The 18,507-nt window shown below is 33.5% G+C and overlaps 1 protein-coding gene across 9 annotated transcripts; it reads left to right on the top strand.

The window, feature by feature from the left end:
* Positions 1 to 5,677: 5,677 nt before the first annotated feature.
* Positions 5,678 to 18,317, top strand: LOC101256544 (dephospho-CoA kinase). 9 transcript variants are annotated; one of them, XR_011212498.1, is made up of 6 exons: positions 5,699 to 5,851; positions 6,652 to 6,867; positions 7,051 to 7,196; positions 10,942 to 11,379; positions 12,522 to 15,534; positions 17,885 to 18,317. XR_011212498.1 is itself a non-coding variant. In XM_004250302.5 (5 exons), exons 2-4 carry the CDS (start codon positions 6,760 to 6,762, stop codon positions 11,375 to 11,377), a joined length of 690 nt encoding a protein of 229 aa, XP_004250350.1. In that variant the 5' UTR covers positions 5,678 to 5,851; positions 6,652 to 6,759; the 3' UTR covers positions 11,378 to 11,379; positions 17,885 to 18,317. The 9 variants fall into 9 exon arrangements, 7 of the variants coding, with proteins under 7 accessions (XP_004250350.1, XP_025884035.1, XP_025884036.1 ...); XM_004250302.5 differs by lacking the exon at positions 12,522 to 15,534 and having other exon boundaries at positions 5,678 to 5,851; XM_026028250.2 differs by lacking the exons at positions 12,522 to 15,534; positions 17,885 to 18,317 and adding an exon at positions 11,736 to 11,929.
* The last annotated feature ends 190 nt before the right edge of the window (positions 18,318 to 18,507 follow it).

An 18,507-nucleotide genomic window follows, 5' to 3' on the forward strand; every position in this document is an offset into this window, starting at 1 on the left:
TATAAGATTATTTAAAAAAATTTTATCCTAATATTATACTCGATTATTAAATAGGATAGTAAAAACACTTATTTCTTTTCTAACCTCATTCAAACAACTCGATTCACTAACTTAAACATTTTTTAATTAAAAATAAATAAATAATATTAAGTAATAAAGAATCAACTTACAAAAAACTTATCAAACATGACACTAATCTTTCCTATTTTTTCCATCGTGTAAAGCTTACCATCTGACTCTCAAAATTATTGCATTTTGTCAACTTCCCTTTTAAGTATTAATTTTATAATAAATAATATTACAATACAATTGCTTTTCTAATTTTAATATTTCGAATTAAGAGAAGGAAATAGACGATGTAGCTACTTTTTAAGCAAAAGTTATATTAAAAAAAAAAAAAAAAGGAACTCCAACAAAAAAGAGAAAAGTGCAACTGGAATTTTCTTTGGGAAAAGTATTTTATTAATTTTTCTTTGTACCTTTTTCAATTATTCTTTTAGTATTTATTTTTTTAATTCCTTTTTCAATTGACTTTAGTTTGTCGTTTTTTCTTTCCTAAAAAGAAAATAAAAGAAAAAGACTAACAATTTGATGTTGCAATTATTGTTAATAGAAAATGCAATATTTTTTTTTATATATATATGTTGTCTCAAATTAGATAGTTAAATAATAATTAAAACTGATTATTTGCATCCTCAAATATTACGGAACTAGAATCAGTGAAATCGCCGATGATAATAATAATTTTTTAAAGAGTAACCTCGTACATGAGACTATCTGTGAAATTCAAATAAATTAAGGACGAGATCTGATTCAATCTAAAAGGATCGAAACATATTGAATCTAATATATTTACTAAGTCTTACCTTATATTTAAAAAAAATATATTATTTTCACGTATTAAATTCATGAACTCCTGATTCAAGATTAAAAAAATTACCGTTGGCATAAAAACTCCCTTCAAACCCATAAAAAAACATATATACAAAACTCAAATTACATTTGCAATTAAGCATACATCTTTGATTTGTATACTTGGATGTCTTGGCCAAGTTTGAAAGAAAAAAACACTAAATCAAAAATTAAATGTAGGTTTAGAAAAGAAAAAGGGGTAGACAATAAAGACTACTCTTAAAGGCTCAAGTCAAACAACTCTTTTTTAGAAGTCATATCATTTTGTGTCCAAACTTAATGAAGGTGCTTCTTGTAAAAGGCTTTATGTTAGATTTTTTCTATCAAAAAAATAATAATAGGGTCTTTAGATAACATGGTAGGCCAATAGCTATATATTTATGTACCTTTTTAGCTACATTTTCTACTTTTCTTTTTCTATATCTTTTCTTCCTTTTTACTTCAAAATGGACAATCCACATGACTTGATACACATAGATAGTAGTTGGTGATTCAAGAGAATCTTTCTTCTCTAAGATTGTCTCCTAAGCCCATCCTCTATTCACACACACACATCTATGTCTATAATGTTGTGTCCTTTGTTCTACCTATAATATTTTCTGTTTATTTGAGTATAAGTTGTATTCATTATTACAATGGTACGTTAAAAAGTTTGATACTATCAAGTTATTTAAAAGATATGATTATTAATGGATAATTATTATTAGTTTGACTGCTACCTAAGCACGCATAGAACCACGTTCTTTAAATATTTATGCTAGAAAATAAATTACGGAATAACATAAATCAATACAAGTATTTAGCATGAAAAACTCGTTGCTCAAAGGAGGAAAAAATTTAGATTTATCTCTATAGATTTTTTTGTCTTCAAATTTCCACTAAACTTGAGCAATTTTAGGGTTTTAACGGTCTTTAGGAATTGTTCCCAACAGTCCCAATATCTATCTCCTTGATTCTTTCTCTTCAATGACTCTGCCAGATCAATGAAGTCTATACTTAGTTTTTCTATCTAGAAAATTTCATAAATAACAAAAATAATAGACATGATAAGGCTCTAGAGATATAGTTTCGATAATTGTTTTATATAGCTATAGTCCGTTTACTATGGAGACTGATGTTTGTGTATGTCACTTGCCCGTTTGTATATATATTTCGCTTGCAAATATACAAACAGATTAAGTATATACAAATGGAGGTTGTGGTTTGTATGTTTCGCTTGTCTGTTTGTATATTTTGAGCGAATATACAAACATGGCAAGTACATACAAACTCTGAATTTATACATTAAGAAATTTTTCAGAACTTTGTTGGTATATATATTCCAGTTGCCAATATACAAACAAAGTAATTTATTATGAAGTTCTTATATATAGTATATAAATAGCTAGCGTAAGCATATACAAATTCTGAATTTATACAATCAGAAACCAAATTATACAAATCCTGAATTTATACAATTAGAAAACCGAATAGCAAAATTCCACAATGTGTAACCACGAATTAAAAATAATCAAAACTATAACTATATTACAAAATATATTCTAGAAATTTTTCATTCCCGTAATTTTCCCTTTTATATATGAACATGTTTTCTATAGCAAAAACTATAAATAAAAGGTGGACGTATTCTTGTAGTATATTTAATATTTGTCAAGAAATTAAACTTGGTGGTTAATTAATATCCCACTCAATTTTATTGAAAATACCTTTTTCTATAATGCTGAAAAATTAAGGGAGAAATGAGGTTTTAGTCATTTATCAATATTTTTAGATTTATTCATTTTCACGAGAGAATTCCATACTTACGTGATAAAAAAAATTAAAAATATTTTCTTTAATTCAAATTGTAAAAAAAAGAAAAAAAGAAATCTCATTTCCTTAGAAAAAAGATGATAAAATATTTCGTACACTAACAATATTACTATTTGGCGGCAGTAAGTCAGTAATATAATTTGATAATTTTAATGAGTGTAGCAAAAAAACCTATTATAATTATGTAGTAACTTTTAAAATATATTAAAAGTATGAAAATTATAGTGTCTATATAAGTTAAAATCTAAAAATAAAAAATGATGAAAACTAGTTCTTCACTAATATGTTGTGAGAAATATAGTTAAACTTTTTTGTTTATCTCTTTACGATTTTTTCATATATGCATATACTCTTTTTATTACCTAAATTACCTCATTCGCATTTACATTCAACCTGTGTATGATGATATGTATCACGATCCAGGGATACACAACACAAAGTGCATATCATAACATAAGATAATAGAAAAGTGCAAAAATTTAAAACACATTTATCATACGATCAATATCTTTTATAAAAACAAAACGAAAGTCTTATTACACTTGTCTCAGACCATCTGAACAACTTTGAATAACTCTTGGATACAACACATATAATAGTCTAAAACATAAAAGAAAGACATAAAGTAAATGGTGGTCATATCCTCGATGCTATGAGGATTCACCAAGTCTTCAACTCCTTGCTTCTACTAAGAACCTATTATCGGAGATGAAACTCAAAATCATCGAACCCTACATTTAATGAGAATGTAGGCAAGAATATGTATTAGTACAAAAAGATTAAATATGATAGCTAGCATAATATCATAAGAGCATAACATAAGAATTAGTCAATCATAAGATATATGCATAATAAACATAATAGACAACAACACAATTATAAGCATAATCTCCAACATGAGCATAATATAATCATTAGTCAACATAAGGCATAATCCATAACATAAGAGATACATCATGTTCATAAGCATAGCAAATCCTTAGATTTTTCATAACATAAGAGAACTACTTCTCACGTAGTCTCAAAGCATACTTGTACAATGCATGAATGCGACTCAATAAATCCGTCAACGGTAAGTACCACTTTTAGATCATCATAATTATACTTACCCTCTTACGATCTCATCCTTAGCATAATTCTTATAGACAAGGGAACCTTCACCTTTGGTCAAACATATCAAGGAAGGCAACTATAGCAATTGTTTGACACTCAATTTTGGCCCTCCACTATTAAATTAATTTTCAAGCTTCTTAAATTTCAAATAATTTAAAGTAATTATTTTGAAAAATCAAAAATACTTTTTGAGATCATTTTCAATGCAATTTTTCATTTTTACTATAAAATATATCTCTTTGTACTTAAAACAAATAAATTTTATATAATTTTCAATTTTTGAATAAAAATTTGAAAAATTATTTTTATTAAAAATAGAGTTCTGATTAAGTACACATCTTATTTCCTTTAAAATTGATCGCAATTTAATTAGGATCTTTCTTTTCGGACTAATTATTTTGTATCGTTAAAGTTAAGAAGCTTGAGTAATTATTTAAGTTTATAATTCGTCTCATCTCCAATTTATCAAATTTTGAATTAACTGAAATCAATTTAGACTTCGATGAAAATAACCAAAGGACTTGTGTCTTTTTAAACTCTTCGTTTTATATTTGGACCATCATATAACCTTTAAACCAAAGTTTTAGCCCATTTTCAAAAAACAACCCAGACCCAATTTCATTCCTTCCCAGCCCAAATCCCCTAAAATCACAGCGACCCAGTCCAATCCCTAGCTGATTTTGGCCTTTAAAAGTAGAGAAAATTAGTCAACTAGACAAATTTTAAACATAATTATAAAAAATAACAACACTTTAAAATAAGAAAAAATGGCAAAAATCCCTCTTTTAAGTTCACTTATTACTCTTATCCCTAATTAATTTTAAAAATATCTAAAATCTCTCATTTTTAAGTCAAATGAGGCAGATACAACATTGTGACAAAAAATGAGACGGGTATAAAAATGTGACAAAAAATAAGGCGGGTATAAAAATGTGACAAAAAATAATGTGGATACAAAAATGTGATAAAAATGAGACAGATACAAAAATACAAAAATGAGACGGATACAAAAGTGTGACCAAAAAAACAGATACAAAAATGTGATAAAAAATTAGGCGGATACAAAAATGTAAAAACGAGTCGGATACAAAAATATAACAAAAAACGAGGCGTACACAAAAATGTGATATAAATGTATCCGCCACCTTTTTATTGTATCAACACTATTATGTATCTGTGTTTTTGTATATTTTTGAGAAATTTTGATTTTAAAAACTTATAAGGGACAAATGGTAATTTAATCCTAAAAGTATGTTATTTATGTCATTTGCCTTTAAAATAATTATTAAAAATGTCATTATGTTGACTTTCCTCGGGTACCCATCCTTGCATTCTTTTATTATTTTCGCTTCAATCACCGAAGATGAAAAATCGGAAGACTTTCCTTTACCCTACACTATATCACAATTGTCTTCTTTTTATTGTATATTTGTGATACAACATCCTCATGTTCTCATACACTATATTGCACATCATTTTTTTAGAAAAAATGTCTTGCTACATTTATAAATATAAAAAATATTACTTTATTATGATAATAAAATCCAAAATCTCATTGTTTATGAAAAATTCTCTTTCTTATTAGTCATTTTTAGCCATTCAACTTACAAAATTTTCAACCCAATTTTGTTGGTTTTAGTTTAGGTAATTTTTTTAATAAGTTAATAAAAATTACCATTTGATGGTTAATAGAAATCTGACAGAATTATAATATAAATTTCCATATTAGGTTGTACTGCATTTTGTTACGTATTAATACAATAAAACATACTTTTATAAAATGTTAATTAAAATTTTTATAATTTAATTCTTAAAAAAAAAAAAAGGTACAACTAAAAGCGGACAAATGTAAGTAATATTTTGATTTCTAAAAAAACATGGTTGCATTTGAATTGTCCCAAAATTCTGTATTTCCTAATCTCCACTCTGCCGGCGACTGAATACCGACTGAGCCTCCGGCGATTCCGATCTCGAATCCGACCAGAGTCAAAGCACTATTCTCTCTTGCCATCTGGTAAGCTACTTCTAGTTTACTACTTGAATGTTGATTTTCTTTTACAGTTGAAGGTTGAATTCATAAAAATGGAGTAGTTGTTATTGCTCGAGAGGGCCTTACCTGTTCTTCACTTTCCCATTTAATTTCCTGGCTTTGACAGAGGCGAATAGGTGTAACAGAGTTGAACCAAAAAAGAAGAAATCCTTTTAGAAATACCTAATCGAACCAAACCGAATTTGAAAAAAATGAACAAATTTTCAATACCTTTGGTGGTACACCTATTCAATACTCCGATAATGTATTCTGTTATGAAATATTTCTTTGTGATCTGCTCAAGTAAACTTGTTCCATCATAATCTATGATGGTGGTTGTGGAACCTCTATTGAAATATTTGAGGTACAAAATTTGTGTCTCGGCTTCATATTCTCCTGTAAACTGCAATGATCGAAATGTTTTGGTTGAATATGTTTTCTTGAACAATGAGAACCATGTAAAGATTTTATCACCACTTCTATAGTAAGCATGTATGTGTGATGGATTGATAACTGCGTGAATTGAAATTAATGATTGACTTCTCTCTCTGTGCTTTGATGTGTGTTTGTATTTTTTAATGATAGTCTGTCTATCCTTTGATGCTTTCCACCAACTTAAATTACAGGTCATATTTAATGCTTTTATGTGTAAAATGTTTCTACCTTCACTAAAGATTTTTGTAGTTTAAAGGTGCAATAGAAGTTCTGCATTCAATTCTTTTTGGTAATAAACCTCCAACTACTTGTTCAATTCCAAATTGATTCGAAGATTTCCTCAAATCCAGAAGCTAGTTGGCTGATGGAATCGTGAGAGAAGCAGCGGAAGAAACTGAGTTTGAGCAGCTGGAGTACTGGAGTTGTTCCTCGTCTCTTGTTTTGTTCTCAAAATAAGAATGAGGATAGTCGGACTGACCGGAGGGATTGCTTCAGGGAAGAGCACTGTCTCCAACCTTTTCAAGGCTCATGGTATTCCCGTTGTCGATGCTGACATTGTAGCTCGGGTAACTACGTTTCCCTTTTCCTTTTGCTATTCCTTTACCAGGTTTATTTAGTGCATCAAATATAAAGAGTCTTAAAATATTATGCTTGATTAACTGTAAATTTGGGTATACTATCTCCATCCGCTAAAATTTATGCAAGTTTTTGGCAAGCTCTATATGCTGACAAAAAATATAATTATGTAGAACGTTTTGAAGAAAGGAACAGGTGGTTGGAAAAAGGTTGTTGCCGCATTTGGTGAGGATATCTTACTGGAAAATGGAGAAGTTGATCGTGCAAAGCTAGGTCAAATAGTATTCTCTGATCCGGGAAGACGTCAGCTTCTTAATAGGTAAAGTTTGGTATGAAAATATGAACTAGTTGCTGAGTGAAGTTCTGCTTTTTTAGTCTTCCTGGTTTATTGTTATATAATTTGCATGTTCAACTTGTATGATATAATGTTATGATAAAGGAAAAAATGGATCAGCAGATAATTAGTCCCTGTATTCAGTCTTTCAATTAGATCAGCAGATAATTAATCCTATATTCAGTCTTTTCTGAGTCGGCTCGTCGCACCGGGCTTGCATAGTGTGGGTTATCTCTCCTATATGTGGTTTGCGAGTTATTGCATAGGAGCTGGGGATTTACCCCGTGCGCACCCAAGGATAGCAGCTGCGGGTTTCCCTTGCCATTAAACATAATTGGATAGTTTTTGTCTAATCCAAAGAAACAAAACTAGTACTTCCTCTTATTTTCTTATGTTTGCCGAGTAACATTAATAAAAAAGGTTCAGGATAGTTCCTTTCTACAATCAAAATATATGAAGAAAAACCTTATATCTGGAAAACTTCATCCTATAGATGATTCTGGTTTGATTTGGTGTGGTGATTTTGGAGCTTCCTTGAGAACTTAGTTTCTCTTTCCACACAAATGAGACAATTGTTTCCGTGCCTGGAACTTGAACTCAGAGAAGTAAACATGAGGGGTGAACGCAGAGAAATAAAACAAGTAAACTGCTATCAAACTGTTATATTCCAGAATATTAATACTACATTCTTAAAACATCTCTTATCTTTTTTCTTTTCTTTTAGGTTTAAAACATCTCTTATCAGTGACATTTATTTTACTTTGGTCAGTAAAGAGTAAAATTTCTTTGAGATTGGCAGTTTAGTAGCTCTTTGAAAATTGAAGGATTAAGGCATAGTTGTTTTTGTTACATTAATCTTGTGTTTACTGTAGTCTTTCCTTTTTACTTAGAGAGTTGTGTGTTAGTTTAGAGAGACATGTGAAATGTAGAAACCTCCAGTTTTATAGGTGATATCATTTTTTAGGATAAAGGCATGGTTGTTTTTATTACATTTACGCCAAGTCTTGTGTTTATCATAGTCTTTTCCGTTGAGTAAGAGATTTTGATGGCGGTTTAGAGAGACATGTGAGATTCAGTCATTTAGAGAAGCTCCAGTTTTATAGAACTCTTATTAGGCTTAAGAAAGTCAAGTTATTGAGTGATGAAATGAAGTAGCTTGAATAGAGTGGGAACCGATACAGAGAATATAGCCAACCTCAAATTATTATGGGCCTGAGGCTTTGATTGATTAATTGAGAGTACAATTCGACAACAAATATATAAATTAGTCAACTTTGTGGGATGTTATGCTTGAAGTTTAACAGCGAATATAGAAATTAATCAACTTTGTTGGATGTTATGCTTGAAGGTGCATGACCATGTTAATTGGAGCTTCCTTCTTAAATTTCTATCTAAAAGGCATGGCCTTTGGTGAGAAATGGATTAATTGAATCTCTTCGACATAAAGATTGTGAAAATTTTCTATCTTGGTGAATGGGTGTACAGAAGGACCTTTCCCTTCCGTGAGAGGTTTGAGGCAAGGTGATCCTCTATCACCATTCCTGTTTCTTATTGCAGTGGAAGGACTGAACCAGTTGTTTAAGATGGTGAAGGACAACGGTGTTTTCTGAAGGGGTTTAAAGCTGCAATCAGGGAGACAACAGTGCTGAGATTACAACAGATGACTCTTCAATCTTCTGTTATGCTGATATGACCAAGTAAAACATCTGAGAGTTATTCTGGTGATCTTTGAAGTAGTATTAGGGCTACATGTTAATTGGAGTAAGAGCATGCTATTCCCAGTTAAGGAAGTTGCCAACATCCAGGTGCTAGCAGCTATCTTCAGATGTGTGCGGGGTCATTTCCAACTATTCATCTAGGGCTCTTCCAGGGGAAACAAGTAAAGCTTGAGAACTCTGGATTGGGGTATTGAAAGGTCTGAGAAGAGGCTAGCAATCTAAAAGGGCCAATATCTCTCTTTGGGAGAATATAGTTCTGGTATATTGTGTTCTGGAATCTGGATGCACCATCTACATATGTCATATCACTGGTTCCTCTTTTTTTTTTTTAAACATTAAAAGCTGTCTCTGGTTCCGTCACCTTGTAAGGTAAGAAACAGAATTGACACATTAAGGAGGAATTTCATATGTCAAGGCAACAAAGACAAGAAAGTGCATTTGGTTAATTGAAACAGTCTCATTACTGACAAAAGGAAAAGAGGCTTAGGCACAAGGAATCTAAATGCTCATAATCAAAGTTTGCTTGTGAAGTAGTTTTGAAGGTATTACTTGGAGACTAATGCTCTATGGAGAAGGATTATTCATGACAAGTATGGCCAAGATGGACGGTGTACAAGAATTGTCAACAACCTCTATGGGGTGAGCCAGTGGATCTTCCTGGAACTTTAAGATTGACAACACCAGTATAAGAGTGGGTAAAGGAAGAAAAACTCTATGCTGGAATGATGACTGGATTGGATATGGCTCTGTGAAAGAACTGTTCCCTGATTTCTATAGCATTGCGATACTACCTAAAGCAAATCTAGAAACAGTGAAGGGAGTGCAGAGGTGGAACATTACTTTCAAAATACTACTACATGACTTGGTACTGGAAAGAGTTGTTGAATTGTTCAAGATATTAAATTCCTTCCATGGTCTCAAAGATTCTGACGACACTTGATCTGGAAGCCTGGCAAAGAAGGGGTCTTCACTGTCAAATCTTCCTATACCTTATTGTCTAGGTCAAACCACCAAATTGATCACTGGCCATGTAAGTTCATATGGAAAATAGAGCTTCTTTTAAGTTTCTATTTTTCTCTGTCTAGTAGCAAGAGAAACCTACCTTAAGAAGGGGATTCCAACTATGCTCTATGTACCATGTGTGGTGCTACTTGGGGAACTAAACGTGATTAATTTTTACATTGTTCCATTGCTGGGCAACTGTGACAACTATTCTTCAACATGGTAAGTCTCAGGTGGTTGTGCCAGCAACAATTTGTGAGTTATTGATGTGTTTGAACTACGATGGTGGAGCAGTGAGGCAGAAGAGGTGGTGGAGACTTGTCCCAGCATGCATGGACAATCTGGAAGGGAAGGAACTGTAGATTTTTTGAAGACAAATACAATTTTGTGCAGAAAGTCAAGATGAATTGTATTCTTTGGTTTCATTTTTGGTGTAAAGAAAACTATGTAGAGGAGGATGGATCACTAGTTGATATGATTGATCCTTGTGAAGCAGTATTCCTAAGCATGGTTGGGTTTTTGTAATGATTGTTTCCACTATTTGCTGCTGTTTTTGACTCATATATACATATGTACATGTTACCATTTTAAAATGTGGCATATCTTACCATTTATGACAACAATGATCCAAAACATTGGCCACTTAAAATTGTACCTTTGACATTGGCAAACTGCTGTTGCTTCTGGAGATTTTATTCCGTTTTCGGTATCTTATTGTGTACATTAGTAGCCTTTGAGGTTAATCCAGGGGAAGTATAACATTAGCTTTCTGTTCTGCTGAAGTTGACACTCAAAAGGATCTTGGCTTCTTGAGAAACAAGATAAGGAGAAGCAAAAATATCTTGAATAACAAATTGTGGGAGGTTACTAATTTATTTCTTGCTTAACTCCAAATTATATTATATTTTAGCCTAGTTTTATCAGATTGTCTAAGATTTAGATTGGTGCAGAATCGCATAATGGTTTTTGTTTCAATGTAAGTTTTTGAACATGGGATTGTGTCTATGTAGGTTGCTAGCACCATTTATCTCACGTGGTATTTTAATGGAAGTTTTGAAGCTGTGGATAAAGGGTTGCTCCATAATTGTTCTTGATGTTCCTCTTTTGTTTGAGGCCAAGATGGACAAGTGGACTAAACCCATTGTTGTCGTTTGGGTTGATCCTAAGACACAGCTGCAGCGGCTCATGATTAGAGATGGATCAATGGAGGAGGATGCCAAAAGCAGAATAAATGCACAGATGTCCCTGGATCTTAAGAGGTCACAGGCAGATATTGTGATTGATAACACCGGTTCACTGGAGGCTTTGCATGAACAATTCCAGAAAGTGTTAACTCAGATTACAAGGCCCTTGACCTGGACCGAGTTAATGCTCTCAAGAAAGGGAGCTTTTCTGGCGTTGTTCCCCATTCTTGTCGGTGTTGCTATTTGCAAGAGAAGTCCATAAAGGTAATAACTCACCTAATTTGATTTAACACAATGTATGCATTTCTGCATGGCAGAAGACTTACTCCTTAATCGAGCTCTACTGTTTATGTACTAATTACTATTATTATTTTAAATAAACTGTGTGTGTACTTCCAACATGAGCTTTTATGCTTTATTAGATACTTGTTTGAGACGTTTAAGTTGTAGTACAATAATTTGATTGTACATTTGGACTGATTCAATGAAAGGAGGGATTCTGCTGCATTTTGGAATTTCTTTGGAGCATTTGGAACTAACTTGGTCTGAGATTTCTTTTTTTCTGTTGAAAATGAGTTCTCCTTCCACCACCACTACTGATAAAATGATTTTCATAATAGGATATTGTCATGTGCTGTACAAAATAATAAGGCCCCCAGTTGATGGTTGGTTTACAATGGCATCACAATGTGCTATTCCAGTGTTGTCTTGCTTCCTATTTCCTAGTGACTCTTTAATTTTTGTTAGAGGCATGTAATGTTTCCAAGGTTTTGCTTTTATAAAATCTATCTCCCAGGGTTTTCTGTGATATTAATGTTATTGTGGTTCATTTGTTAATTTAGAGAAGCTTGAAGTGTTTTTTTAAGAATATCTTGGAGAACTGAAGAATACATACCCCTAATGGCTAATTGCTAAATCGGGTAATTTTCTGGAATGTCTAAAGCTAATTTTAGAAATATCTACTACAGTTTGGAGTCCAATTGGGGTTTTTGGCTCATATTAAATTATTAATGGTGACTTTTATTGAAGCAAAAATGGTTGGAAAGAGAAATGTGTGCTGTGGTTAAAGAAATCTTGCTTAAATTATTGCTGGTTGCTAAACCTGTTGTTTATACTATTTATTGTTTCAAAATACCTGATTCTTTTTATAAGGAGATCTGTAGTTCGCAAAATTTGTGTTGTAAGAAAATAAGGTGTAGTGTCTTTAAATCTAGGTATTTGTACTAGTGATCTCTAGTATAATGGACTTTGGTCTTAAATCTGATTGTTCTTGTGGTAGTGGTAGAGACAGTTTGCCCTGCTAAAGATTAAAACTGGAACTTAGAGGAATTCCTTGTGTTATCTAACCTTTTAAGTTAACGACTATCTTGGGAAGCTAGGAACTAATGTTTCTGTGCTAATGGTAGGTTGATTGATCTGAGAATTAATGCAGCAAAAACCCAGTCAGAATGGGATGAGGTTTATATTGAAAATAGGATAGAACCAAGTCAGTCTTTAGCTGAACTTCCTACACATGCATAGTTTCAAAGGACATATTCTTTTATGTGGTCTCAATGGAGTATTTTCAGATGGTGTCAGTTAGGTAAAGATGATATGATTTAGTTCATTCAAGAACCAAATTATTCTTATATTGGTGCTCTATGATCGATCATAATCAATAAACATACAATATTCAGTGATGACAAGTGCAAGCTATTGCACAGAATTTGATTTAAGGGTGTGTTTGGTATGATGGAAAACATTTTCTAGAAAATGTTTTCCAATTTTCTCATGTTTGGTTGGCACAAAAGTTTTGGAAAATGTTTTCCAAATCAACTCATTTTCCTCGAAATTAAGGAAAATGACCCTTCAAATATTAAGGAATACATTTTCCAAAACTCTCCTCCAACTTCAACAAAAGGGTCTTACTGAACTTTTGGGGTTAGACTATGAAGTTCAATACAAAAAGGGTGCAGAAAATAGAGTTGCTGATGCACTTTAAAGACAACATGAGATATGTAAGGACGATTCTGACCAAGTCACCGGGAAATTATTGACAATCAGTGTCACAGTTCCTAGGTGGAGGTAGGAGATAGTTATGTAGATGATGACCTTGCTCAAGAGTTCATGGTGCAGCTTGCGGTGGACTTAAATGGTCCTACTATTTGGCAATTCACTTCTGGTGTTCTGAGAAATAAGAGGAAGATTTATGTAGGTGGTACTGGAGATTTAAGGCAAAGGCTGATCTCTACATTCCATGATTCTCCGATGGGTTGTCACTCTGGGCAGTTGGGTACTCTAAAGAGGTTGGCTTCACTGTTTAATTGGCCCAACATGAAACAAATGGTGATGCAACATGTTGAGAGTTGTGATGTATGCCACAGGAATAAGGATGAGAATGTCGCATACCCAGGGCTACTGCAACCTCTACCAATTCCTAATCAGACTTGGAGTCATATCAGCATGAATTTTATAGAAGGATTGCTGAAATCCAGCTCCAAAGATGTGATATTAGTTGTAGTGGATAGGCTATCAAAGTATGCTCATTTTGTTGCCTTGTCCCATCCGTTTACTGCAGCCACTGTAGCTAACAAGTTTTGGAAGAAGGTACACTGCTTACATGGTACTCCCGAGTCCATTGTATCTGATAGGGACAAAATTTTTCTCAGCAACTTTTGGCAATCCTTATTCAAACTATTGGGTACTCAACTACACTTAAGCACTGCTTATCACCCACAAAGTGATGGTCAGACTGAGAGAGTGAATAGGTGCATTGAGAACTATCTGCGGTGCATGACATCGAACAGACCTATTCATTGGAGACAGTGGCTTCCTTCCGCTGAATGGTGGTACAACACGAATTTTCACATTGGACTGCAGAGTACTCCATTTGAGGCTCTTTATGGTTATTCATCACCCCAACTATCTGTTGGACCCCTGCTTGAGACTGTTGTTCCTGCTGCTGAAGATGTTGTTATGCAGCGACAACAAATGTTACAACTTTTGAAGGACAACCTCCATAAGGCTCAAGAAAGAATGAAGGTGTATGCCGATAAAAAGCGATCAGATAGAGTGTTGCAGGTGGGTGACGTGGTTTACCTTAAACTTCAACCATACAATCAGACCTCTCTTGCTTTACGGAAGAATTTGAAGTTGAGTTCAAAATACTATGGTCCCTATACAGTCTTAGCCAAGGTAGGCATTGTTGCCTACAAGTTACAGTTACCACCCTCTTTTAGAGTGTATCCTGTATTCCACATGTCCCTCTTGAAGAAGAAGATAGGAGATAAGAGGGTAGCTCAAACTGTTCTACCTGCTACTGGTGCAGACGGTCAATTCTTGGTGAAACCAGTTGCTGTCCTTCAGAGACAAATGGTGAAGCATAACAATAGGGCCAAGGTGAAAGTGCTCATAACTTGCCTCCTGAAGATGCTACTTGGGAGGATTACGAGTTCATACAAGCACAGTTTCCAGATTTTATTCTCAATCCTTGAGGACAAGGATGTTGTGCGCTTCAATCTTGTCATGATTAGCTAATCTCATATTCAGTTATCAAGAGTAACGGTCATGATTAGAAGTTAATAAATGAAGCGCAAAGGCTAGGATTGCGCCACGTCGGTAACATCCACATCAGCTCAAGTCACAGTTAAAAAGCAACCACCAAGAGAGAGAAGAGACATTGATCAAATTGGTATTATTCTCGTGCTCTCTTCTCTCTCTTCTATCAGATTCTCTTCTCTTTTCTTCATCTTCCTAATCTAAACATTCCGTTGCATGATCGGAGCTCTGTCCATTTAGGTTTACTATCTTAGTTTCTAGTGTCTTTTATTTCCTTCTAGTTCTGTACAATTTCATTTGAATGAAAACAGAAAATTGTTCCAAAAAGAGAATCGTTCCGTCGTAGTTACATTTCGTTGAATTATATTTCCTATATTGAGGTCAGATCGTGAAAAATCTCTCAATGGAACTTTTCCACTCTAGCATCTTCCTTCCATATAAATAGGATCCCCAAACTTCAAGTACCAATGGAAGCCCTTGTGCATGTGTTACCACACTTTCAGAGAGCTCCACAAAGTCTTCTGGAGGGAGGGAGGGGATTATTGAAAGCTTGCCAAGAGAAAAACTGTAGACTTTCACTTGACCTCATATTTTACATCACCTGTCAGCAAGTGTTTGTCCCCTGGTGGTAATGATAATTCTACTGCCAGGACCAAACCAATTCTTCCCTCCCACTAATGAGTATATTTGCTTGAGATCAACAACGCCGTCAAGGATTGATGACATCAATTGAATTCCATGGTCCACACTGCTGACTTCAACTCTTTTCCTGAGAAGCTTTTCTTGCAAAGCAACCAAACCGCTATCCCCACTTGAAGCTCGAGATTCAACATGAAGAAAGGAGCTACCATCAAAATTTGGTTGAAGATGGCTTTTGCTAAGGTAGTTTTACCAACACCTCCCATGCCCCAGATTCCAACACTTGTGACATCGCTTGACAACTTATTTATCAGTTCACTAATTCCTGTATAATTTTTTGTTTAGTTCACCCAATACCTCCTGGATAATCATCTCAATGAACTTCACTTCACTACTGCACAAAAGGAAAAATGGTACTAGTAAATAAATAATACTAGTATTCCCTAAGGGAGAAAAGGTATTCTGTAAGAAATTAAACAGTATCCAAGTCATGAAGTAATAAAATTTGAAAGAAAAATAATTTTCTTCTCTTGCTTTTCAAAAAGAAGGAACATCAAAAATTAGTAACTAAAAGATGGATGGAAACAATCCAGAAAAACAGTACTAAACCAATACACAGATGGCCCCTTCAATCCAAAAAAAAAAAAAAACAACAGAAAATTAGTTATTATTATTATAATTTTCAAATATCTAAGAAATCTAGAGGAGAATTTCATCATATAACTTTTTAAGATACAATGCTATTAAGTAGTTCTTTTCAATAGGTGGATCTGAAATCATAAAGGGCAATAATTATTTGGGGTCTGTAGTGCATTTCCTGCATCCTTGATAGATAATTAATGGTGACAAAACATTGACTAGTACTACTAGTGAAAAAAATAAAAAAATAGATTAATTATTTGCAGCAATTAATTAATGAGATCTATAATAGAAAAGATGGAATTAATTCTGTATCTTTTCATTCCCATGTTCTAAACACTGCTGGGCAAAGAAAATAGCCTAGCAAATGTGTATTCAGAAGAGAAAAGGTAATAAATATCAACAGATATTTTTCATATAGATGGCAACAACTATTAGCCGTTAAAAAGATTTTGAAGATGGAATCCAGATAAACTTGCAACATCAGTATAAGTGCAGCTCTCCACTTCTTCAACTGTTCTGGACTCTAATTTGATTCAATGTTTAGCAAGAGAATCACCAATTTGCCCAGTTTGATGGCGTACTTGAGAAGGATCGACATTATAAAAAATAGGAAAAATGTGCTGCCCAAACTTTACTATAATTCTTACCCACTCATTAAAATACCATTTAGAAGATGAATAATTTTTGGAGAAAACAACAAAGAGAAATATTCGACTCTTCCATTGCTTCGTATAAACTCCGTGAGATGTCCTCGCCTCTTGGAAGTTCATCGTCTTTAAACACATTAATTCCAACATCACATAATGCTTTATAGAGATGATCTAAAAATGTTCTGCGTACATCTTTAACCCCTAAAACTCAAGAAAACTTCATAACATGGTGATATGCAAATTAGCCATCATATACAGGGGAAGTATTTTGCAGGCTACTCTTTATAAATCCTTAAGGTTAGAAACCATAAAGATCAAATGACTGCTTTTTTTTTCTTGGAAAATGTGGTACATATTTGTATTATAAGAATTTGCAAGGAAGTAGCAAAAGATTAATTAAGAAGGAAGAAGAACTTGCAAGGCAATTTCATCATAGACTTATTTGTAGAAAAGGTTGACACGGTCAAAAGGTGCTTTCATGTAATTTTAATTCCATTTCTTTTGAGTTGATACCTGAATCAGTTACATAGCAATTTTGTATGATCAAAGAGATATGGTTTTGGTCAAATTGATGTCTTAATTTATTTTATCACAAAGTGCTAGCAGGTCTTGTTTATTTTTCGCTAGGAAGAAGAGTCAAATATGCCTCTAAACTATTCGAAAAGGTCTAGATATATCCTCTGTTTTAAAGTTTAGCTCACTCATGTCCTCGCCGTCCAACTTTTGGCATAGTTTTGCCTCTTATGTTAGTTGGTTTGCTGGACATTTCGAACTCATTTTCTATTTCTTTAAATGTCATATGGAATTGCAATATGGAATTTCTTGAATGCTTTGAAACTAATTTGGATATGTGTATTATGGTTTGGAGTCCAAGAAGGGCGTATTGCTATACTTAATGACTGAGGTTTGTCAAACTAAAACGGCCTGAGAGAATAATGTTAGGTAGCAGTAAGGAAATCTTTCTTTAGCTAAAAATAGGTCTGGTTTCAAGAGTCCTGATTGTTTGTATTAGAAGATTTGTGGTTTGCAAATTCAGATAGGAAGTAGATGAGGCGACATATTGTATGTGGTTAAATCTAGGTATATCCCTGATCGATCCATTATGCAAGCTTACATCTATGTCGAGTAGCTCTTGAATTCAAGTACAATGTGGGGTGAGGGACCTGTCAGCTAGAGGACTAAGATGTGAACTGGATGATGATGTAAGTGTGAGTTTGTATGGGTGGGGGGCAGTTCCAGTTTTAAGTTCATTCTGTTCTCATATGTCATACCCCTTCTCAAGTGTGTTTCTTTAACTGCAGCTGAAGCCGCCTTGATGTTTTGTTTGAGTTTGAATTCTGAATTACACAGCATGTTCTGTCCAAGAGACGATGGATCAGACTCTTCGCTTTCTTATTTCTTTACTGGTAGAGAGAGGTTGGACAGATTTGCACTATGCTGCTGGTTGAAGATTCCGCAGCAAGGGCAGTTCATCCAGTAACAGGTTTTCCAGGATATAAGCTACTTGAAACTGACATGATTTTTGATGTTGATCAAGAAAATGAAATCATTGCGCATATGGTCTTTAAACAGTAGGCCTAAGTTCCATCCTGTACTGTTATATTCTCGACTGGTGATTAAATATTACTATGACTGAGTTTTGTTCTATGCTTGCTCCTGCCATTTTTATGCTTCTTGCTTTCCTTTGATGTTACTACTGTTACGTATTCTGGGCTTAATGATGTTTTTCTTGTTTGTTTTGTTCGCTTGATAATTTGTGGCAAGTATTTTTTAGGATGTTGCCATTTGAATGAACATTTGTTCTTTTATATAGCAAAGGGGAAAATATTCCTTCAACTTTGTAAAACCATGTTAAGTAAGGTGGAGGATGCAACTCACCTTGAAACACACAAGTGCTTAAAAAAATCATATTTGTCTTAATCAA

The sequence above is a fragment of the Solanum lycopersicum genome, chromosome 11 (genome assembly GCF_036512215.1).
Source record: "Solanum lycopersicum chromosome 11, SLM_r2.1".
Classification (NCBI taxonomy): Eukaryota; Viridiplantae; Streptophyta; class Magnoliopsida; order Solanales; family Solanaceae; genus Solanum; species Solanum lycopersicum.